This window comes from Ambystoma mexicanum, chromosome 6p (genome assembly GCF_040938575.1).
Source record: "Ambystoma mexicanum isolate Mex_15411 chromosome 6p, UKY_AmexF1_1, whole genome shotgun sequence".
NCBI lineage: Eukaryota > Metazoa > Chordata > Amphibia > Caudata > Ambystomatidae > Ambystoma > Ambystoma mexicanum.
Genome location: NC_090935.1, coordinates 21248362 through 21273660, shown reverse-complemented (window position 1 = coordinate 21273660; position 25299 = coordinate 21248362). Strand labels below are relative to the sequence as shown.

General features: G+C 45.7%; 2 protein-coding genes across 6 annotated transcripts in view; one reads left to right on the top strand and one right to left on the bottom strand.

Moving 5' to 3' along the window:
• The window catches only part of INTS10 (integrator complex subunit 10), a 372357-nt gene extending 354295 nt beyond the window's left edge, over positions 1-18062 (bottom strand). The window contains exon 1 of one of the 2 annotated variants that reach the window (XM_069626653.1): positions 17823-18062. In XM_069626653.1, the coding sequence (XP_069482754.1) occupies positions 17823-18050 (228 nt within the window). In that variant the 5' untranslated portion in view covers positions 18051-18062. The remainder of the gene's footprint in view (positions 1-17822) is intronic. The other variant, XM_069626654.1, reaches the window with a different exon arrangement.
• Positions 18063-18766: 704 nt separating this feature from the next.
• LOC138511150 (zinc finger protein with KRAB and SCAN domains 7-like) overlaps positions 18767-25299 on the top strand; it is a 296010-nt gene continuing 289477 nt past the window's right edge. For 2 of the 4 annotated variants that reach the window (XM_069626652.1, XM_069626649.1), the window contains exon 1: positions 18768-19029. In XM_069626652.1, coding sequence (XP_069482753.1) covers positions 18910-19029 — 120 coding nt within the window. In that variant the 5' untranslated portion in view covers positions 18768-18909. Of the gene's footprint in view, positions 19034-25299 lie in introns of all 4 variants that reach the window. The other 2 variants (XM_069626650.1, XM_069626651.1) reach the window with 2 other exon arrangements.

The window sequence follows — 25299 nt, the reverse complement described above, 5'->3', positions numbered from 1 at the left end:
TGTTTTCATTTGAAAGTCTGAACTCTATACTGTATCCTGAAGTGACATTCTTTCTAGCTTTTGTGAAACAGGCATGGTATCAAGAGAGGACACACACAACATATGTAACGGTTTTTGAAAACATTTATTAAAAATGTCAGGATGGGTGGAACGCCTAACGTGCCCTATAACTATGGTGGGGATTGCCCTACCTAACAAAACTAAGGATTGTCTATATCTAGAAGTCCAAAACAAAAGTCTGTCTGTGTCAACACCTATTCTTGCCTTCACTTATAATACTTAAATGTAGTGCAAGGACATTCCAACTCAAAATAGTGTCCAAATTAAAGTCTGAAGCAATCTCTGGCTCCCTTCCCCAAGTTCAGGATACAGTTCCAAAAACAATGTTCTCAAAAGGAGCTTGTGGCTCTCCCCTAACCCACCCCCCCAAGCTGCAGGCACAGGCTCACCAAAACAAAGTTCCAAAAGATAATGTTATGAAGAAGCTTAAGTATTCCTTCCCCAAGCTTATAGTCTTCCTTCACCAGCAATCTCACAGTGTTCAATAGGAGCTTAGGTTTCTCTTTCCCAAAGCTTGTTGCATGGATTCAAAACCAATATTCAGCTCCTTCCGATTTCTAGGTTGCTTGATGAGTTCCTTTTAATTTGTTGGGGCCCCCTGGTCTAGGCGCAGGGCACAGTGTTAGGGAGAATTCTCTGTAAAGGCTAATTTCCCTTACCTATAGAGTCCACCAGCAGCTTTGCTGGATTTGAGGGGTTTATTTCTTTCCTCCTCCTAAGTTTGATTCCCTTTTTTCCCACTCTTAGACAGATTGCTAGTGTGTGTTTTAGGCTATCTTATGTGCTTATGGTCAATGGGGTTTTTCTCACCCTCATAGGAATTATCTTTTTAACACGTGTCCGGTACACAGCACCCTCTGTGCCGTACCACAGGGGTGTCGGAGCGACCCCCAAACATTGACTCCATACCCTGGGACTGACTACTGTCTCTCCCAGGGCATGTAAAGTCCCCATTGACTTTACTAGTCAATAGTAACTAAACGAGTACAACCCATCTTACTATGGAAGTACTGGAAAGGGTTAATAGTTTTTCCCTAATGTTCATTTTTGAGGAGGTACCGTACAGTCCCTCTCTCAAAAGTTTCGGGCTGGTGGCAGTGGTTACTACCGTAAATATTCGACCGCAAATATTTCCCTATCGGATTTTCCCATTGTTCGAGGCTACCACTTTTACTGACAGCCTCTGACATACCGCCGGTTTATTGTAATATCAACTTTACTCCGGTAGGTTTTTATTGCCAGAACTTTAATAATAATTCTTTCTCGTGTCTTTCTCTGAAATCCTAACCCAGGTCAGGGATCCTTTGTTCGTCTTTTTGGTGGGCTTCTGCACAGAAGCCCTCCTTTCGCCGCCACCGAGTCTGGGGTAGACAGGATGTGTGGGAGGGGTAATAGGCACCCTGGACAGGGTTGCCTACGCAACCCAAGTCGCACTCTGCCGTGATAGGCTGGGGGGGGGGTTGTCCCGCCAGGAGAGCCACCCCAATGTGTGAGTGACAGCTAGGCTGTATGAATGGGGGTCTTGCTGCATAAATGCAGGGGCCAGAGGACTGGAGGACAAGACGTCGCCACTGGAACTAAGAAACCAAAGAGGAGAGAAGCTGAAGACGTCTGCAACGACTGAACCACCGGTGAAGCCCTGCTGCAGATCCTCACCACTTTTCTCCAACGAAGAGAGATCTTCCTCTGCAACAGTCTGCTTCCCTTGAGCTGGTGGGGCCAACCAGTTCGCCAATCGCCTTCCAGGACCTGCCTTGGTCGAATCGCCAGTGCCCTGCACTTGGAGACCGGATAGCCAGGCACCCCTCCACCACGAACGTAATTTGAAGGAGCGTACCTTTTATTGCTGGTTTCATCACTGTGCTGTGCAGTAACTCGAACCTTCCTCCACGACGAGAGCCTCTCTTCCTCTGCTGGATCTCCCGAACTGCAGGAACTGCTAGGAACTACCGCCACCGCAGGAGCCTCTTCCACTTTAAATGTACATTGCTCTGCCAGGCCTCCCGTTTCGATGGGTATTGATAAAGGTGTTTAAATCCTTTACTTACCTACTGGGTTGGCCGCCCCTATCATCTAACATTATCTTTCTACCTTCTGCAACCACCTTTTCCAATCGTTAAACAAAGACTTGACGGCAGTGCAGCTACTAGAACAATTTAATCCTGGCCATCTTGCCTTGTACCATTGACTCTGGCACAGGCCTATTGACTCTGGCTAAATCTGTTACAACTGCCTTCTCTAGATTGCTTCTCACCTAGAAATGTGTTGGTGCACCTAACTCTTATAACAACCTTTTTCCTTAACCTTTTCAAACTTATGAAGTGCCATTTTTCTCGATTTTCACCTCAGTATTGCATATGCTAAAAAGTACTGCCTTGCCTAACTTGTTCACAATCTACTTGGGAAGCGTTGCTGGTGTGTTAAAGAGTCTAACCCTGTGTAACTTGTCCTTTCCCTCCCTTTTGAGAAATTGTAGAGTGCCATTTCTGCTTGGTTTTCACGGTGCCGTTTTGCTCAGTTTTTACTCTTGCTCAAACTTATCTACAATTTAAATAGTGAGTTGTGTATACTTTTCATGACTGATTTAACTTGCTTTAATAAGAGTGATGTGTGTGAACATCAGAGTGTAAAATAAATATATATATTATTTTTGATACAACGCTTTTGTCAGTGTTTCCTTGTTCCATAGTACTGTAGTCCTATTGTGTAAACCCTGAATACTGCTCATCTCCCTCTTGAGATACGTCTGACTGCTCAGTCACAGCTACCAACTAAATCTTTGTGGTACGGACTGATACCAAAGGGGATTTCTTGCATATACATGTAGTCTTAATCTTCTGTAGTGCTCCCCAAGAGAACTTCACAGCATTCTGCCTAACACACAGATTGCACCGTCCACCCACTACAGGTTGCACAACCAGTTGCCCTTACCCAAGCACTTCATCCCCATAATTTAGGATTGCTGGATTAGCCACACTCAGAAGATTCAAACGCAGTTTAAACTTTCAATTCAGCATTTTGCTCACACTTCATTGCCCCTTCGGCTGCTCACATGCAAAAACGTCTCTCCCATACTTTCACTAGCTCACATTGTTCAATCCAGTATTTTGCCCACACTTCAATGCTCACCTCGGCTGCTTTGGCTTTGCATTCATGTATTCCATCATTCAGAGGCTTTTGAGAAGTGCTGCCTGCATGCGAGCACTCCTGATACAATTTTGCTTCACTAACTTTCAAACGCACACTGCCGGGTTTCTCTCGTTCATTGACACTCACCGGTCATGTAACAGTTCTTTCTTAGCTTCTAAGTTCACATAGTCAGGATCTCGCTGTCTGCAGACATCCCTAGACTGCTGCCTCCAGTCAGGGAACAAGCACCTCTTGGCCACAGCAAAGGGACTGCCTACTTCCATGGCCTCTTTCTCTCGTGCTACCCTACTCCTTGAAGACACAGCTCCCTTACCACCCACTACAGATTGTGCAACCAGTTGCCCGTACCCAAGCACTTTATAACCATCATTTAGGATTGATTGCTGGTTTAGCTACATGGCTCCCTTGTGAAACCTGATAGTATGGAGAAGCCTGGTTTGTTATCATTACATAATCATTAGCCATTGTTAGAGAATCATTACCCATTTAGGGATCCAGTTATCCATCATTCATTCTGATTAGTACTGATGATTAGTAGTGACATGAAGTAGTGACATCATTAGATTATCCACATATATGTAGCCATTTGTATTCGCTATAGAATGAGGCCTGTTATATTTGAAGTGCCATGTAGAGACAGGTTATATTTGTAGACACATGTAGAGATATGTTGTTATGTATTATGTATGAATTGTAGAGACACGTATGAGTGTGCACTTAGCATATGCATTGAGGCATTATAGATAGCGCTTGGTTTGAGTGAGTGAATGTGCTAAGCACTATAGAGAATGCATGTAGCTGGCTCCTAAGCCATTCTGAATGAGACACAGAAGCGCTGCGGAGTGCGGGAAGATGTTAGAGGTACAGTGTACAAAGTATGCGTAAACAGTTTGGTTGATAAGAGGTCGCCTTTGCCTTAGTAGAGACACAGAGAAGGAGGTCTTATCAGCCCCTGGCTGGTGCTTCGCAGATGGAGAGAAGGTGGGGGCAGGCAGCACTATGGAGAGGGAGAGCTCTGCAGGGAGAGACATGCAGAAGGAGAGAGGGATTTGAATGGAGAAATGAGGAGATGGTAGGATGGTACCGCAGACAGAAGAAGGCCATGGTATAGATATGTAGGAAATGTCATGATGACCAGAACACGTAGTGATTGAAAAGTACAAGGCATGCATCACAGACATTTAGGCACTGCTCCCATTTAGAAATGCTGACAGACAGAAAGAGAGGCATTTGAGCTTAGAGAGACGAGTGTAACCATAGAGATTGGAGTTTTTAGATGTAGATGGAGAGGACAAGGAGAGAGACGTTTGGTTGGCATGAGATCGAGAGGCGAATGAAAGGAAGTTGCCATTGAGGGAGAAGTGTTTTTGGTGCAGCAGAATCCAATGGCTTTGGGAGTTCGGAAGCTTTGGGAAGCATTCTGTTGAGAGCAGAGATCGATCTGGCAGGGATCTGGCAGAGAGAGGCCTGGCCCCGACTGACTGGCTGGTTTCAGAGTTAGAGGGAGAGGAGAGACAGAGCAACACAGACAAAAAGGGGCGTATCAATCTGAATAAGACACTTGCATGGAGAATTAGAACAGACACTCACACAAAGCTTTGGCTGACATGATAGATGGTGTAATCAGACAGGGTTTGTCTTAGAGAGAGAGTGTGAAGTATGGTGTGGAATGGAGAGGAATGGTGTGGAATGGAGTGGCTATTAGACTGCTGGCATTAGAAGACTGCAAGGCTTACAGTTATTGCATTGCATGGTAGATTTACACCAAAAGCATAAAAGGTGCAAATTCGAGATTTGCATTATAGTAGTGTTTGCATTATGCATTGCTATGTATGAATAAAAGTGTTTCTGTTGTTGAATCGATTCATGTGTTTTCTTTGTGTTTTATGTTAATGTGTCCATAGGAGTAAAATAGGAGTAATCTAGCAGTAACACAGTGCACAAAGGCCCTGAGATACAAGATCAGGGGGGACATAGTGATCCACACCCCCCTAGCAGATTTGTCTAAGGTTTGACATGGTCGCCCACGCGAGGCTAGACCATGGTAGATTTGTAGTGAGCTTTCACACCCTCACCACGCAATGACACTCTGCTTTGCTGTGCCCTGCTCCAGCGTCTCAGCGTTCCGTTCTTCTTTGGGTTTCTCGTGGGCTGTACTGGCCTTCCTGCTCCTCTTCCCCATAGGCTTCTCGCTCTTCCCAGGCTTCTTTGTGCTGTTCGTGGACTCCACCTTTTATATACCTGGGAGTCTTTAAAATGCTACAGGTGTAAAGTCCCAGGCTCAATTGCATGACCACAATTAGTCCATTAGTACATGCCTGACCTTCAGCTCTATAGCCTTCATGCTCCCTCTTCTTGGTCTCAGTAATATAGGGGCTTCTCCTGTAGGTAATCTTCATTACTCGTGGGGTTAGTTTCTGCTTCTCAGTACTTAGTCTGACTTTAGGGGAAGAAGTAAGATGAGTAGCAATAGTCAACAAAGGACTATCATCATCATGTATCTGCCACCCAACCTATAATGACTCTGCATTGTATTATGTTTCCACCCTTTTAAGATGGGGGTTGTGTATAATGTCTCTGCCACCCAACCTATAATGACTTTGCATTGTATTATGTTTCCACCCTTTTAAGATGGGGGTTGTGTATAATGTCTCTGCCACCCAACCTATAATGACTCTGCATTGCATTACGTTTCCACCGTTTTAAGATGGGGGTTGTGTATAATGTCTCTGCCACCCAACCTATAATGACTCTGCATTGTATTATGTTTCCACCCTTTTAAGATGGGGTTTGTGTATCATGTCTCTGCCACCCAACCTATAATGACAGTACATGATATAATATTGCCACCCTCCTAGACTGGGGTTGTGCTTCATGTCTGTACAACAAACCTTAAATGACTCTGCAATGCATTATGCTGCCTTTTTAGATGGGCTCTGCAGCTTGTCTGTGCCACCTACATTGTCCGTAGGCATTATATGCTACTGTTTCCACCCCTCAGCCCCCACAGATGGTACGGACAAACTGTATAACTATTGTCTGCACTTATTGTCACAAAGTCTGTTTTTTACAAGCTCTTATGTAACCAAGTAAGCCTTCTCAACAGCGCCACGATGCCCAAGGGCAGTTGTGCGCTTTACAAATGCAAATAAATAAAGGCTGAGGGAAGGTAAGATTAATCACAGTTAGGAAATGGGGGGTACCATGTCTCGCCTTCTTGCACTCTTCTTGTCCCCAAGGACCTCCTGCCAATGTGATCCTCCCTCACTTGTCCACCCCCAAGGTTGGGATCCAAAAGCAATGGCCCTTCCCTTGGCACCTGAACAGAAGATCCCTCGGGAGAGGAAGTGAGAGTACCTAAAGGTTTTACACTTTAAGAAGTAAAGAGTCAAAAGTATTGAAGAGAAGAACAAATATTGCCCAAGCATCACCTCTTCATAGTGAAACCAGTCTTGCTAAGAGTCATCCAATCGTCCTGAGAAGTTGTTCAAACTCAAGTCGCCTAAAATACAAGTATGCCATTGTTACCTGAAGTTCAGAGAGCTCAGAGAGTGGCGTCAAAGCTTCTGTATAATTGCTGGGCTGAACTGGTAGAACGGTGTGAGTGTAGCTGCGGAAGGGGGGCTGATTGCTTGTGAAGAATATTTTGACGTAAAAAACAACCTGTGATGCTAAAGACTGCTGCAGCCAGAAAGAATTGAGTCTTACAGGCAGAATCAGAATGTTCTTGTGGTAGTTAGACAGACGGAAGAGGCAAAGGCGCTGCCCTTTTTGAGAAAGCCATTAAACAGAAGAGTGCCTTGCCTACCTGAACTATTCTATAGCTGGCCTACTATAGAACTCAACACAAGGGAACCAGCCCACTATCCAACGACAACCAAAACCACTCAAGCACCACACATACACACCATCCTCCTCCGTCCACCATCGACGAAATGTGCAAAAACACCATTCAAGGTTCCTAACCCCACTAGCGGCCTAAAGCCAGAATACCACGCCCCCCACAAAATGTGGCACACAATGCAGAGAATCTACATCCGCCACAAAATTTGACGCACCATGTCAGGAATCTTCAACCCCCACAAAGCTTGCACATACCCACAAACACACAGCAAACTCAACACTAGGCAATTTGAGCATAAAAAATTTGGCAAAAGGGTGATACACTTCCATTGAGTTCAATACATTAAGGTTACAAAGTCCTTTGTAGTGTTTTCCTGTGGAGGTAACAATTTGTTAGCAAAAACGGTGCAAAATTTCTAAACTTCACATTTTACTCATTTTTCTCAGAAATGCATACCATCACGCCGGGACTCCCAATCACTTGGACACAGCCACTTTCAAACCACAATCTCATCACCCCACCGAGGCAATTTGAGCATCCAATTTTTTCAAACAAGAGTTGCGGTTGCCAACATTTTTAAGTTGCAAAGTCCCTCATGGATGATTTAATCTTTGGGAAAAAACATTCTGTTCACTAAACAGTGCAAAATTCCATAAACTCCACGAGGCCACATCATATATACACAGTGTAGTCATCATCCACACTATCAGAGACTCTCAACAATGTCCCGCACTCTGGGACCAAACAGCTCCCACAACACAATACACAATGACATTCTGCATATAGCTCTCGAAAATGTCGTACCTCTCATGACAATAACTACATAACTTGTTTCGATCATTGCAGCACCGCTCCAACACAGAATAATGAACGTTGCAGTAACACGTTCATAGTTGGTGCCGGAACCAACCCCATCACTCTCCAAATGACCTCCGACACTTTAACGTGAACATAACTTCAACAGTACCTCTGTCAGCGCTGTCGGCCTTATTGATGGTTTGAGCAGAATCACCCTCCTCCTCATCTGACTCCGAGTGCTCTGCTGTAGCTTCTGTAATCTTCCTTCCCATATGCTCCTTTTTTTTTTTATTTGCAGGTGTGGCCCGTCACGGAATGAAGCCACCGTGGGAGTTGGAACCAACAACCCAGGGGCCCCCTTCCGGAACAGCCGGTAAAAAGTGGAAAAAGCCTGTTGGCACAAAAAACCCTTGGTAGAATGCAGATCGATCGGAACCAAACGAACGGAAAGGACAGGAAATCTGGAGCCGCCGAAATCGAAGAGCTAAAGGTGGAAAAATGGGAAGGGGAACGGAAGAAGCCAAAGGTGGAGTAATGAGAAGAGAAACAGGAGTAAGCGAAGCCGGAAGGAGGAACAACAAGGAGGGAAGCATAAACGAAAGCGGGATAAGGACCGGAGGGTCCGGAAAGAGAAACCGGAAGACAAGAGAGGAAAAGGTAAACAGAAAAGAAAGCGAACAGATAGAAAGAGAAGGGCAGCCGAAGCGGGGGAAGGAAAGAGAATCAAAGATTACCGTGTGTACGGAAGCAGAGGAAACTAAGCGATGCCTCCCGGAAAGGACAAAATGCCAGCCAAGGGTTGCAACGCACTGTCCGCCGGAAGGGGAGGGAAGATAACCCTGCCGGTGGACAACGTCAGAACAACTAGACCGTTAGGCGTGATTCTGAGAACTAAACAGTACTACCATGGTAGCTTAATCGCCAGCGGTTCCAGAGACGTCTACCGACTCGGAACATGACAACCTCAATGATGCCAACCCAATAGATGCACCACTCGTGTTACCGGAAAAAAACTTCCAACAGCATTAAAGAAGCTTAGGCCGCGCCGCAGTCAACAGCACCAACAGATGATACGATGTAGAGTAAAGTCCCAAAACGCTGATCACTCCATCAATGTGAACGTGCTCACACCGGATACACTCCATGTCCTGACGTCTGGAGAACACTCCAAGGTTCTTTGCTCTTACGTTGTGAAAACACTCGGCAGTTCCTGCTCGTCAGGTTGTTCCAACTGCTTTGGAACATTTGATCACTCTTCCGCCATCTCCCTACGCAGGTTGAGTGACGTCACCATTGCAGTGTGAGGCCACGCCATGAACAGAGCTCCCAGCTCCAACCGTCATCCTGTCCACGCCAGCCGTGATATCTTGAAATAACAGCATTGCCAGCCTCAAAACGCACATTCCCCCACTCCAGTGCCCGCACTGCGGTAAGGCTGCCGACAACTTTTATCATCTTTAAAGACATTGAGATCTTCCAAACGACATCCTAAAGTAGGTCCCAACCCAACCGCACTCTGTAACAACTCCATCCAACCCAAACCTATCACTATCCAGGACTCACCCAAAACAACCATCCTATCCGGAGCCTTGATCAACGCTAGATCCTTAGTAGCCCACGCCACAGAAATAGCAGACACCTTATCCACTAACAACCTCGACCTACCAGCTATCACCGAATCTTGGTTACACGAAGCAGCAGGCCCAGCACTCTCAATTGCCATCCCTGAAAACTACCAAATAATCAGAATGGACAGACCCAACAATAGAGGAGGCGGTCTGGCCATTATAGCAAAAACCAATCTCCAGATAAGACCATTCACTCAATCACCTCTCAATCATGCAAGCTCCTCACAGCCAAAATACCCATTTCCAACTGCCGCACCTTAACCACTCCTCAGCACTGGACAGACCACTACCTCATTGACTTCACACTATCTCTCAACAAAGAAAAGATCATGGCACCCCCACTACCCACTAGAGAAAAAAATAATATATAACTCCTGAAAACCTCCTACCACTTATACTGCCAACCCTCAATGCTCTTCCCGGCAACCTAAATACAGAATGCCTAGTAGAAAGTTACAACAAGGGCATGAAAAAAGGACTAGGCATCATTGCCCCACTAAAAACACAAAAAAAGCAAACAACAAGCACACCTGAACACCTGGTTCACCCTCCACCTGAAATAACTAAGACTGCACAAAAGGAAACTAGAAACCCAATGGCGCAATAACCCCACAGAAGAAAATAAACTACAGCTCAAACTTTTTGCTAGCAATTACAAAAAATAAATCTTGCTCACAAAAAGAACCTATTCAATGAAAGAATCAAAAAATCCAGCTCCAACAGCAGGGAACTATTTACTATACTAAATGAACTAGAATCCCTGATACCCCCACCAGAGAACATAACGAAAGACAAACAATGGTATACCAGCGTCCAAAACGCTCTAACCAATAAAATCAAAACTCTCCAATCTAAATCGCACAGAAAAAGGACTCCCTAATCACCAATGAATCACCTCCTAGCAACCACCATCCCAAAACAACCAACCCTGCTGTCCCAAACCCTTTCAGATTCACTAAAATCTCCATCCCAGAAACAGAAAAAGGACTCCCTAACCACCAATGAATCACCTCCTAGCAACCACCATCCCAAAACAACCAACCCTGCTGTCCCAAACCCTTTCAGATTCACTAAAATCTCCATCCCAGAAACAGAAAAAGGACTCCCTAACCACCAATGAATCACCTCCTAGCAACCACCATCCCAAAACAACCAACCCTGCTGTCCCAAACCCTTTCAGATTCACTAAAATCTCCATCCCAGAAACAGAAAAAGGACTTCCTAACCACCAATGAATCACCTCCTAGCAACCACCATCCCAAAACAACCAACCCTGCTGTCCCAAACCCTTTCAGATTCACTAAAATCTCCATCCCAGAAACAGAAAAAGGACTCCCTAACCACCAATGAATCGCCTCCTAGCAACCACCATCCCAAAACAACCAACCCTGCTGTCCCAAACCCTTTCAGATTCACTAAAATCTCCATCCCAGAAACAGAAAAAGGAGTCCCTAACCACCAATGAATCGCCTCCTAGCAACCACCATCCCAAAACAACCAACCCTGCTGTCCCAAACCCTTTCAGATTCACTAAAATCTCCGTCCCAGAAAGAGGACTCCCTAACCACCAATGAATCGCCTCCTAGCAACCAGCATCCCAAAATAATCAACCCTGCTGTTCCAAACCCTTTCAGATTCACTAAAATCTCCATCCCAGAAACAGAAAAAGGACTCCCTAACCACCAATGAATCACCTCTTAGCAACCACCATCCCAAAACAACCAACCCTGCTGTCCCAAACCCTTTCAGATTCACTAAAATCTCCATCCCAGAAACAGAAAAAGGACTCCCTAACCACCAATGAATCACCTCCTAGCAACCACCATCCCAAAACAACCAACCCTGCTGTCCCAAACCCTTTCAGATTCACTAAAATCTCCATCCCAGAAACAGAAAAAGGACTCCCTAACTACCAATGAATCACCTCTTAGCAACCACCATCCCAAAACAACCAACCGTGCTGTCCCAAACCCTTTCAGATTCACTAAAATCTCCATCCCAGAAACAGAAAAAGTAATCGCCTCACTTTAACCATCCATCCAACTGCAAAGGGGACAACTGTCCACCCCAGATAATCAAGGATGCTGCCAGGGACTTAGCTCCCTTTATAACGAAACTGGTCAACGCATCCTTCTCCTCCAACACCATACCAAGTAATCTCAAAGAATCTTGGGGTCTGCCTCTCCTCAAGAAGCAAACTCTACACTCTGTGATCCCCACCAATTACAGGCCTATCACCACGGTACCCTTCCTATTAAAAAATCATAGACAGAGTAGCATACCCACAAATCCAGCAATATCTAGAAACTCACAAACTACTAGGCACCCAACAATCTGGATTCAGACAGTAGCATGGCACTGAGACAGCCTTAATCGATCTGAAAACCCAAATTAACGAGTTCAATGACAAAGAAGACATCGCCATGTTACTCCTCCTCGACCTATCAGCGGCCTTCGACCTTGTAGATCACACAGTCCTGTGCGAGCACTTGGCCTCGGCTGCTCACTTTTCAAATGATGCCATAACCTGGATCCAATCTTTCTTGGACAATCAAAACATGAGAGTCTTCTCGTCACTAGTCTCGGCAGACCCTATCAAAATAACCTCCGGTGTACCCCAGGGCTCCTGCGTCTCCCCCACCCTCTACAACATCTTTACCAAGCCCCGATTTGACAAATTGGACAGACTGGGTGTCACATATACCAACTATGCAGATGACACCCAGATTCTCATACCCCTTTCAGGCAACTTTGACTCAGATACGGCCTTGGTAAACAAAATATACCTCATCATTCAGGCATGGATGGCCACACATGGTCTATGCCTGAATGGTGACAAAACCGAAATCCTGCTCCTCGGCTCTAACACCAATCTAAAAAAACTCAGTCCCAAATATGAGGCATTCAATATCGATGGCAACCCCATCACAGTCGCCAAAACAGTAAAAACTCTAGGCTTTCACCTTGACTCAGCATTATCACTGAAAAAACAAGTAAACTCACTAGCTTCCTCTACCTCCTACACATTCAAGCTAATGAGGGCAAGTAGAGCCTTCCTCTCCCAAGCTAGCTGCATCATCATCGCCAATGCCTTAATATTATCCAGACTTGACTATTGTAATGCTATGTACCTAGGAGCCAACAAATGCATAACCGACAAACTTCAAACACTGCATACAACACACTTAGAACAGCCCTTATCCTACCCTCCAAGGAACACATCCCCAATAAAAGATAGAACACAAATGGCTCAAAATCTATGACCGCATCTCACTCAAAACAACATCATTCACTTTCAAATGCTTAAACAATGCAGCAACCCCCTACCTCGCAGCCAGAATAGTTCAATTCTACCCGCCCCACCAGAATGATCACCTCTCACTGTCTCCAGGTACCCAGCAGCAGCAGCTTCCCAGTCATGGCTGCACAACATTGGAACACTCTCCCGCTCAACATCAGAATAGACCAATCCTACTATAGCTTCAGGCCAAACACCCTCTCCTGGCTACGATCCAATGATTCCCCCGACTGAACCACGCCAACCTGACCATACTTACCTACATTCCTAACTGACCCACTGCAATGTAATCAACTGCATATATATATCCGATATATCTGATGGCTCTGCACTTACAGTCACAACATGACAGCAGATTGGAGGGTTTCTCCTTCTTTGGTATTCGGACCGTGCCAAAATCACCCAGAGGCGGCAATCGGGAGTTACTGTTGAGGCAATTGGAGACGAAGTCCATTTTGGACGTTGAGACCAAGAAATCTAGCGGTCATAATCTTGACGAGGAGTTATACACGTTTTTAGCCACTTAATAGTATACACTTGGTTTTTATCTTTGATGAATTACTTTGATGTTACAGGTACCTTTAAATTTTTTGTATGACCCCTTAAACGTCCATTCTTGTCCTAGAGTATTCTCTCCTGATTCTAGCTACCATGTTCATTGACTTTTGCTCTGACGTTTCTTTCAGGTTGTTTTTTCATGATACTGTGCTGTGTATCTTGTACAACATTGTTTTTAACTTGACCAGTAGTAGGGTTTGTTTTTAATATTGATCATTGCGATGAATATTTTTACACAGAATGTCTTTTGGATTCCTTATGCTTTCTTCCTCTGCCCTTTATTTTGTCTCGCTCCCCCCCTTTTTTTCCTTCTTTCCATATTGAAGGATATTTTACATCGTTTTAGATGCAGATGTTTATTTCGTAGGGATTACCCAGTCATGGTATATTCCTTTGTGGGTCCACCCTGCCTAATATTTTTATTGGGACGCTCTAGCCCATGTGTATTATTATTTTTTTGCAGTAGAGGGTTTACTAGTAAGTTAGTTAGCCGTAAATATTGGGCTTTTTTATGGTTGTATGCACTTTGCACTTTATGGTGGATGAATGTGTTGATTATTCTACAGTTGTCCATGTTTGCACGGTTTTTCTGTCACGTATCCTTTTACAGAGAGAAGAGTATTTTTGAATGTTTTAGATACCCTGTCATTTTAATATTCCGTGATCCTTTTATTCTTCTCTGGTAGTTCATTGTATGGTTTTATGATGTTCATTACCAGCATATCAAGGAATACATCAGTGCATCCATGGACGTAGAGCGCTGTGCATATTATTACTACTGTAGAGATTCCAACCTTCAGCCCCTTCCCTCCATTCCCTCACTCCCTTATTTTGCTGCTAAGCACTTTTGCACTTTACACTGCTTACACACTATATTATCATGCTTGATATGTCCCATTTGCATTTTTGTATTGGCATGATGTAGACCATGTTTTTATGCATTCTTGAGACTTGGGATAATTATGGAGCATGCCTACACGTTAGTCAGTAAATGGCACGTATGATATTCAGATTGAGGGACTGAACTGAGGAGATGGTTGTATAACGACGTGGGCGCAGACTTTTTTGTGTAGATGCAATGTTTACTTACATGGAAGGCATTTACGGACTAGACTTCTTACTTATTAATATTTTGCATCGTTTAGAGGCATGTTATACTCTGTTTGCCTCCAGTGCATTGCACCAATAGTGGGAGTTTTTTACATTTATTTTTATTTTTCTGTTGCCACTCACAGATATTAGTTGTGACTAACACCATATTTTTATCTTGTTATATCTTTGGTGTTCTGAGACATCTGACATATTGTGTCTTTTCTCACAGAGCGGCGAATTCACTGTATTCTTTTCTCCCTTTTACATTTCCTCGCATCGTTCGCCGTCTCCTCTTCAGTTCCTGCATTTTTGATTTCTAGGGCACTTGTTGAAGTATGTTCAATTACTAAGCAATTATTTAATGGTTTGTTGACTATGGAATGTACTTTATTTATATGGTACAGGCAATAATGTGGTGCTTTTTAATGCTACGACATGGCCGCCAAGTGTCTATTACATGGTACTGAATTGTGTTTAGGGACATTCTATGCACTGCTACCATAGAGTTCGTTTAGCTTTTTTAAGGAGTCCTTTTTCTGTGTCATCCCCTACCTATGTGAACAAGCGGTTGGAGCACCGCGAAACGCGTCATTTGTTATTCGGGCTTTTCCCCCTTTTTCATGCACTTTTACTAATAAAAGAATACTTTGTGCTGCCTGGTTTTGCTGTCAAGCCTTTTTCCTTGCTGGGACGGACTTCCTTCTCTCAGCTGCTCTTGGGAGTGCAACCCGCTGGATTTGCCCTGTCTAGGGGCATAATTTTCGTTTGGAAATTATATATATATAAATATGTCCTCACTGCAATATAATTAACTGTGTATATATAAAGCTATACATATAGCCAGTACTAGAAAGTGACAAAGGACAAATAACACTAAGAACCATAGAGACTGGTTGATTGTTTCTAAACCTATATTAACACAGATGGTTGTGGGTTTCACTTGTACGTGAACAAGCTGCGAGTCGGCAGCGAAACGCGTTGTACCGTGCGCTTTTAAATCTGGCAGATGCCCAATAAAACTGGATAATGAATTCAACTCTACACTGCATTGGTTTTGATTTGAGGAAGTGACTGTCACTAGCGTTCTTTGTATTGCCGCGAGTGCCATCCCTCCCTGGGAGAATTGGAAATTCTTTTACCCTGTTTGCAAATATATATATATATATAGATATACCCTCCAGCCTCAACGTAATGCAATGTTATGCCTTAAATTCCCATGTGCCTTATCCTGCAACCAAGTTTTATGTAATCTTATTTTCCAGTTCTTTGTTGCGCCCTGTTACCTCTGGGTTTTGCGCGCTATTCTAAATAAACAAACAAATATTAATAAGGTTTTCCACGGCTCAGACTGTCTCTTTGTGTTACGCGCTGGACAGCACGCCACTGACCACATGTTACCCCGGCCCCAAATATATATGTGCTGTCGCTATAATCTGCACTGCCAAAGCGTTCATCCTTCGATGTGCCACAGTCCCCAAACTTTACTTTTCAGAGCTCGTTATGGCCCACTATGGGAGAGACATTTTCTCAGTTGCCTGCGACAGTTCCTTTAAAAAGGTGCGCTGCCCCCAAATCTCTTTACTAAGACCATGCTCAAAGTTAGCACAGGGCAAGGTACGCGGTCACCCTAGGGCCGGGGGGGGGGGACCTGTGGATGCCCCTTTCCGTTTCTTTCAGCGGATGTCACACTTTAAAACAGTCAACTGCTTTGCCTTGTCTCTCCAAATACTTATTTTGTTGTCTGCTTCTTCTTTCGAGATCCAAAAATCCTTGTCGCCAATGTTGAGATGTGCCTTTGGTGTGTGGCGGATCACTCCGAGACTCATGTGACAGTCAGAACTTGACTGGGTTCACGGACAGCAGGTAAGTGCATCAGGAAACAGGTACATTACATATGAGTTAAGTTCTTAAGTAGGGAGACATCCAACGGTCCCCCACTCTCTCAAGCTCCAGTTCTCAACTGACTCAGGTGGAATCTCCAGAAACCTTGCATCAGAACATTCCACATTCAGATTAACACTCAATGCACACACACAGGTTAAGGGAAGACACAGTGTAAAAACACAACAGCCTGCGAAGAAGAGCTCTCCGAAATGTACCTGGACTCCACTTCTGTGTACTGATCCCCGTTTGTTTTCGTTGTAATAATTTGAAATGGAAATTCGATGAGCAGGAGCTAAAACCAGCTCCTGGGTGTCGGCATCACCCTGTAGGCAGGAGCTACCACAGGGGAGCCAGAAGCTACCAGAAATGCTCCTTTAACTTTTTGTCCATTTTGTATGAATCATGGTGTATTCGATAGTTCTAATTCTTTATTAACATTCTCGAATACTTAAAGTTAATGTCACATTTACATGATTAGAAGGCACCAGTTGGCCCTAGGAGCCAAAAGTAGCTCCTGGTAGCTCTTGGTTACAAGCTACCCAAGCTCTACTATGCTAGAAGCAGGAACAAAATAGCTCCTGCTCCCCTCAATTTCAAACCCAGTTGTATAATAACAGTCATTGGTGTCAGTATTTATAAAGCGTTAACCTAAGGCCCGAAGGCATCCAGGTGCTAAGCAACCAGGGAGAGAAGAAACCTCTATAGGAAACAGAGGAGAAGATTAAAACCGATACGTTTTCAGAGCTTTCCAAATACATACCTCTCAACTCACCCGCTTTTGCCAAGTGTCACCCACCTTGCAAACAGCGGACTCACCCGCAAAGCATCCTGCACACCCATTCGTTTCAATGGGCCTCTCACCCGCCAAAAATAAAATCAGGTGTTTTCACCTGCCTTTGCGACACAAATGGTTGAGAGCTATACGAATATGGGTGAGAAAAGAAGGGGGAAGTGAAAGACAGAAGTAGAAAAGGTATGAAGAGGTCAATGTGGGAAGTGAATGCAGAAGTAAAGACACACATCCCAATCATCATGCGCCACCCTCTTTCCTAGGATGCAGAATGAGGGGAGAGTGGCTGGCACACGACCAGCAAAGATGAAATGGGGCATAATGAAGGAGTAAAGAGGGCCAAGCATGAGCACTGTTCTTTTTTGGGTTACTAGCTTTATTGAAAAGGTGTTTGTGTCATGTTACTGCTTCATAACTCATAGATTCTACACATACACCTGCCTCCAAGGCGATCACTCAAATCTTGGACCTGCAGGCGCATGAAGAAACCCAGAGATGCGTTGAGTTTTATTGTGAAGGCTTTATTTTTTAAGATTCAAGAGATTCAGAATAAACGTAGGCTGGTTGCTCGTTTTAGTAACCCATCGGCGTCCTTGTGTGCACAGGCTGTCTGTCTGCAGCGCTTGCAATAGTTCTGAGGCTTCTTTTTAAGGGAACTAGTGCGTGTGCTACACTTCTGACCCAACTGCGCATGCGCTGTTCCTCCCCTGCTGTACACACCTGGATGTTGAAGTCAGCCGGGTAGAGGCTGCGGGCGGTGATGAGCCAGGCCTTGGCCGCCCAGACGTCATCTTTCACCAGCTCCCGCGCCCTCCGCACCAGGAATTCGCAATCCCCCTGCGCCGACATCCCGGCTCCGGCCGGCACCGCCGATAGAGCCATGGAGGCTTCTAAGGCTGAACCGCGCATGTCTGGGGTTGGGTCACGCCTCCACCCTTCAGATACCATGTCAGAGTCAGGCGAAACGTCACGACATCCAGCGTCACGCGAATGGAGACTTCTAGTGCTGAACCGCGCATGTCTCGGGTTGGGTCACGCCTCCATCCTTCAGATACCATGTCAGAGTCAGGCGGAACGTCACGACATCCAGCGTCACGTGAATTGAGACTTCTAGTGCTGAACCGCGCATGTCTGGGGTTGGGTCACGCCTCCATCCTTCAGATACCGTGTCAGAGTCAGGCTAAACGTCACGTGACGTGTGTCCACGCGCTGGTTGAAATGATGCACCCAGCTGCATGGCTTTGCGCATGGTTCAAGTGTCAACACTCGCTTGAGAAGGTGCTCGAGGGACACCTGTGTGGTGATCTCGCGCGCTCTGCGCATAGCCCTGATTCTAAATATGGCACCAGTGAACAACACGTCCAAGATTACCATATTCTGAAAGTAACCACCCAATTTCTCCTGAAATTAGGTCCATTTATGAAATAACGTGGGAGGGATAGAAACGTGGCAACGTTTTCACGGTCTGCTTTCAGGAGCCATGTAACCGCCCTTGTGCGTGACTCGAGGCTTGCTTGGGCTACTGGGGCGTGCCGCGTCCGCTCAGTGTTGCCATGCATCCCCGGGCTCTGTGCGCATGCGTACGTCAACGCCCGGGCTCGCGGCCTCAGGTGGATGCTAGCCTCCCTCCCTCCCGTGCGCGCATGGTCACGAGGGAGTAACGCAGGACGTTGGCTGCACGGCGATGTGTCGGCGGTGGAGAGCCTACGGTGCGTGCAGCACGCGTCGCTAGGTGCCTTCCTCTAATGGGAACAGCTCGCGAATGATACAAAGTTGCAGAATGTGAGCGTGCTGCTGCGAGGCACCGATGCTTTTTTATGCTTTTTTTTATTTTTGCGCGCGCTCTCTGCGGCCTGCAGCTGCAGGAGGTAAACAACTCCTGGATGTGGACTCTGTGCACCCCCGACACACGAAGACGAGCCAAGAAGTAGGTAAGCAAGAGCAAGGGCACCATACATGGACCATGCAGCCATTACTGCCAATGCCTAGCTGGTACTAGTTTTGTTTTTTTCTAAGCATGCTGGGACTTGCAGTTTTTTTCTTTTCTGGTTATGCACACATGCCTGCAAGTCCCAGCATGCAAATAAAAAATCAAGATATGGGGCATGTATACAATTTAGTCTAACTGCCACAGCAACCAATCCCTGATTGCCAATGTGTGGCAAATGGACCTCTGACCTACAGCAGCACAAGGCTGAGTAGAGGCTAAAGCGCCTGCTCGCCGGGCCTTCTCAGGCATGGCTGGTTGCCCGGGGTGCCTCATCCAGGGAATCTTTCAAGGGCTCCCGGTGTGGTGGGTGAAGGCACCCTATTGAAATTAGGGGTGTCACGGTATTAGTTTTCTGACAGTACGATAACCTTCTTGCCAAATGGCGGTATATCATGGTTATCGCGGTATAGCAGGTGGAGTTAACCAATCTTAACAACTATTTTCTAAAAGGTCATAAATTGTCAGATTTATCATCACAAACAAAACCAGGCACCCAGGGCCCGAATTGTGCTTTTCAACATACTTTTCCCCACTGGCTACTGGTGAAGATGAACATGTTGCCATCTTTATTTGTATTTATTATGTTTATATAGCACTTTCATCAAAAGCGCTTTACATTATAAAAATGGAATCCATAGAATATTATAACAGAAGAAGCAATTTACAATTAATCGAACCAATAAAAACAGTAAATAGAGCAATTAATCTGCGAGGGGAGAGGAAGGGAAGGAGGAGAGGAGAAACGGAAGGGATATAAGGGTGAAGTGAGGGAGGATAAGTGGGGAGGGAGGAGAGGATCATAGGGAAGATTCGAGGGAAGGTGAGAGGATTAGAGGTGGGGAAGGTTTCAAGGCTGGGAATGGAGAAGGAGAGATTTCAGGGAAGTGCGAAAGGAGGAAAGGGTAGGTACAGAGCGGATTCAGAGAGGTAAGGATTTCCAGTGGAGGGGGGGCTAGGAGCTGAAAGGAGCAGAAACGGGAGGAGGCACATGGGGGAGGGGGAATGGTGAGAAGGAAGTGGTCGGCTGAACGGAGGGAGCGTGAGGGATTATAGAAAGAGAGGCGAGAGGAGAGATAAGGGAGCGTGAGGGATTATAGAAAGTGAGGAGAGATAAGAGGAGAGATTTATGACCTGCACGCCACAGATCAATGGAGGCTGATGGTAGTATACGCTTGTGCGCATACACACACACGCTCTCTTTACGTTATAGCTTTTAGTTTACTTGTGGGCCAAAAGGTGTTCAGTAATCACGGACATGTTACCCTTTGGTATGGCAGCAGGGAATACCCACAGAGATGAGTGAATTACGCAGGGTGATATATGTAAATTTACTGATGGAACCAGGGAAATCCCCCATTGTCATATGTTTAGCAAATATTATCCATTATAAATATATAAACCCCAAAGCCGCCAAACCAAGGTAAACCCTTTTCCTTCTTGGTACTGTATTTATTCTTCCTATTGCTAACATATTGATTTTGTGTCAGGCACGTGTGGTTTATGGAATGGCATTAAAAACTGCTCCAACTGAAACTACTTGGCAGATGGCACATCAACAGTGCAAGACCAAGACTGCGCAGCACTTGCTTACTGCAACCTTTCCAAATCAGATTGAAAAGCACACTTAACGGTATAAACGGTATAACGGTATAACGGTATACACAGTGTGACGGTTATTATTGTTCAATTGATTGGTTCACGGTATCTTTGACGGTATACCGTTATACCGTTACAGCCCTAATTGAAATGCACCCCTCTCTCGTGCTGCTGATAACTGATGCTCCAGCACGGGAGTGGGGCACTTTTCATTTCAATATGGCACTACTGCTGCCCCATTTTTCTTTAGCAGTGATGCTCTATTTAACTGATTAACTCCCCAGCTCCAGCACGGGAGTGGGAAGTTCATAACATAAATAGGGTGTTGATGCTGCACCCCATGCTGCTTTGACAGCAACACTCTATTTAGCAGAGTAACCCCAAATTTGGACCCTTACCCCATTTTATCTGAGAGGGTGGGAGGGGCACATTTTGTTTCTTGGACCCAGGCACTGCCACAGCTAAGGCCAGCCCTCCCTACTCGGGCCTTACACTTCAGTAAAGAGCCAGGTACCTTTTACTAAGAGATGCAGCGTGATCACTGCATCTTAGTTAAAGGGCTTCCTATTGATATGGATATATGTCATTTATAACGCACCTCTACACAAGTGTTTCTAGGCGTGACAAGACAGGGGAGGGAAGACAGAGGGAGGACAAGACAATCAATCTTACTATGCCTTGTGTCATTCAGATCGTACAAGAAGGCAAATGCAGAGTACAAGGGGACTGGGAGGGGGGAGGAGAAGGGAGAGGAAAACAGGGCAGCAGTGCTTTGAGTAAGTGCAATCAGGGCAGCGCCGGTCTGGGCAGTGCAAGGAGACAAGAGGCTGTAGGGTTACAGTTACAGCCCCTTCAGATACACTTTTTGCCAGTATCAAGTTGAAGATAATTCCTTGCACTTTTTTATTGTTTTTGTTTGCAGTGTGAGGGTCAGGGTAGGATGTTTTGGACACAAGTATGGCTTTTCAGTTATTCACGTACTGATGCAGACGAGACTCCTTAGCTTTGGTTTTTAGGCAGGGACACCCCACTTTAGCATAGGGTCAGAGAGGCATTTTCCCAACTCATTTTCATTTAATGAATATCTTTGACATAAACATGACAGGTCAACAATGAGCCGTCTCCCGCTCCCGCAGCTGACTGGGCTAGAGCAGTCAGAGCAGCATCCTCCACGGCTTTCCCCATGGCGGCCAGCAGAGGGGACAGGGCGGCATCCTTCATGGCTTTCCCCATGACGGCCATCAGAGGGGATGCCGACATCATCGCAGCAACAGCAGAGGTAGCGGGGGACAGAGCTCAGGGAGGCTCACGCCACCGGTAATGCTGCAGTAGCGGCTCAGAGATCCTCGGAAGGCTTCCATGGAGTCCACGATAGCAAAGCACATGTTAAGGGGCAAACACTGCGGAGCTCTGCAGCAGGGACACCACATTGGGCTGGCCCAACCCTACTTAAAGGTATACCAAGTCCTCATGAAACGGGATAAGGATTGCACGAGCTACCTCAATAACATGCAACGTAGTAAGGAGAATATAGAGAAAGAGGTACTTGCCAGGACAAGCCATACAACGAAACTAGACAGCCAGCTTGTAAAGAGAGGAGAGGATAAGGAACTGCTCCTTTTCTACATGGGGAGGAGGATGGGAACTTCCTGGGTTATATTCCAGTCAGGGCAGGGTAGGGGTTTTAAAGTAGCAGCAAGTAATTGTGGATGCATTCATTCCTTTCCCAGCCTTTGACGGAAGAGGTGGTGTGGGAAGAGCAACATTTCACCTAGCCAAATTAAGAAGTAACAAAGGAATTTGAGGAAGAATGGTTGAGGAGAAGTTCAACCTAAAAAAAATACAGCAAATAAGTTAATTGTAGTTTTTGAAAAGAACAAGAAATAAAGGCCATTCTTCTACCTATTTGGCTGACTCGAGTATTTGTGAAACCACAATCTCACAAGTGGTGGCAGCGGTGGGTGTGAGGAACCTGAGGGCGTCCTCACTTCTTTTCCTCCGGTATCCGCTTCTCAGGTGGCCAGGGAAAGGCCATTGCTTTTGTATGCTGACTATGGGGGTGGATGTGCGAGGGAGGATCACCTGGGTGGAGGACACTTGTGAAGTGGGAAGAGGATGTCCTTAGGTGAGACATGGTATCCCCCATATCCCTTTCACCACAAACCCTCCATCCCTCAAGCGTTCATAGGCATTTGTCAGCCCTTTCCCTGTGATTGTCCTAAAGTATTCCCTAAATTGCATCAATGTGTTACTGAGACGAAGAAGAGGAGAACTAGACCAACACCACCTCATTTTGTGAAAGCAAACAATTATCAACCCCAACCAAGTACTGGGACGAGCAGGAGGACTTCAAGAGCAAAGCAGGGTCACCGCTTTGCTGGTGAGCTGTCCAGTCCTTTTTGTAATGGACATGGAGGCAGGAGCTTTAAAAGCTGGAAGCCCTGAACAAATGTTCTCAGCTGCAGGAGCATGCTCAGCTGTGTGCAGGGAGAACTCTGGTGTGGCGGCGTGGCAGGAGGGGGTGGTGGAGACCCGTGAAGCAGTGCAGAGTGCATGCAGTGGAAAGCAGAGCCAGGCAGGACCGAGGGAAGTGGTTGTATGTATCTTGTTTTGCTGTGGAGGTACTGCTGGGTGCGCGCATGCCACAAGTAGATAGCTGTGAGAAGATGCGAGCGACCGCACTGAGAAACAGGAACCCATGAAAAGGAAAGTTGTGAACTACATTGAAATGATGAACTGCATTAATTGAAGCAAGTGCTAGCAAAGCCAAGAGAGCACGATGAGTTCTTTGCAGGATATAAGAAATCCAACACTGGTGACAGCCAAGAAAGTGCAAAGAACTGTGCACTATAAGGAAGCCAGCATTTGTAAGAGCCAAGGAAAGATCAGGAGGCGTAACAAGTGCAAGGTGGTTAAGCCACAATACAGTGTCTGGAGAGTGCGACACATGTGACTGAGCCAAACCTCCCTACTCGGGAGAAACAGTGGATTTATGTCCACAGAGAAGCAGTCAAGGAAGGGCACCAGTTGCGTGACCTGTAGTGGGTGGACCGTGTGGTCCAACAACTGCGCGTCCCTGAATGGAAAATCCACTGAAAACACCTATAAAGAAGCTTCTGTTGTGCAAAGACCTTGTTGTGATATTTAAGATTTGAACTCTTGCCGAAGGGAACTACTTTGAACTTTGGGAATGGGAGCTGATTACAAGCCAAAGAGCTAGAAGAAGCTCTGAACTTTACTTTGAACGCTATTCCTTTTCTTGATGCTGACATCCCTACACATTGTATGCAGTTATTTGTGAGGGCAAGTATAGGTTTTGATTTTTTTTTGTTGTCTTAGTTGCGTATTTATAACGCGCTTAAATACCAAGAGGTTTCTAAGCGCGGACCCGGGGAGCGAACCTGTGTTGCTTCGTGTCGTCTTGCTTCCAGGGCAAGCACGTTGCCGTTGAGCTATCCTTTGGATTTCCTGACTTAGACTATCCTTAGTTTTCTTTAGGTAGTGAAATTCTACCTTAGCATAGGACAAGTTAGGCATTCATCCACCCGGCCTTTTAAGTTAAATACAACTTTTGAACCTGTTGTCTGTGTCTGACTCATGATGCCTACGCATGCGATAAACAACTAACACCATGGAAAACCTACTGAAGGCTTTGACAGAAGGCCAACAGCAGCTTCAACAATAATATAACGTGTTTTTTATGTAGCGCTTTAATCTAAAGCGCTTTACATAGGACATATTAGCCTTGCTTGCATATGCAGCGCCAACAGGCTGAAGCGGACCGCCAGGCATTTCAACGGGCCATCTAAGTACAACAAGCCCAACGGACCCTGCATGATCCTGCAACCGTGTTCCAGAAGTATGTTGTAAGGGAAGACACCTCGCATTTTTTTGTGAATTTTGAAAGTGATGTTTGCAATGCTGCGTGGCCAGCAGAAACATGGGGGAAATATATATCGCCCTCCTATGACTAGAGAAATGCAGAATACATATCAACCTGCGAACCTTAACAGGGCTCCTCCATATAACGATATAAAGAAAGTGGTGTTGGAGCGCATGGGTCACGATGTAGAGACATATCTAATCGAGTTCAGAGAGGCCTGGCTGAGTCTCGGCAACTCTTGGGCAACACTTTTAAAGAGTAAAGGATACAGCAGAATGTTGGTTACAAACTGCCACTTCATCCAAAGCAGACATTGCTGATAGGATCATTCTGGAGGCATACAGCGCAGGGTTAAGCAGCAGCACCAACCCAGCTCAATGGAGGCTGTTAACATTGCTTCAGCGTATTAAAAGGCAGGCATGGGGAGAACAATGCTCATGACCACCAATAGGATTTAAGCTCCAGTCGCCTCCATAACTCCAGATCTGTGCCAAGCTGTCCTACCGGGTCCTAGGCCCACAGACCCAAAGGGGAGGCATGGAAATTGAAGCCCACAGAGAATGTGACGGCACCGTCTTGAATATTTCCATCACCCACTCCATGGTCACCCCAGGGCTATGAATGTGGAAAATGGGGACACATAGCTCAGAATTGTAAGAAGACGATGAAACCGGAACCCATGGACATAGGCTTTTATGATGCCCCTCTAGACAAACGTGCCGAGTGTA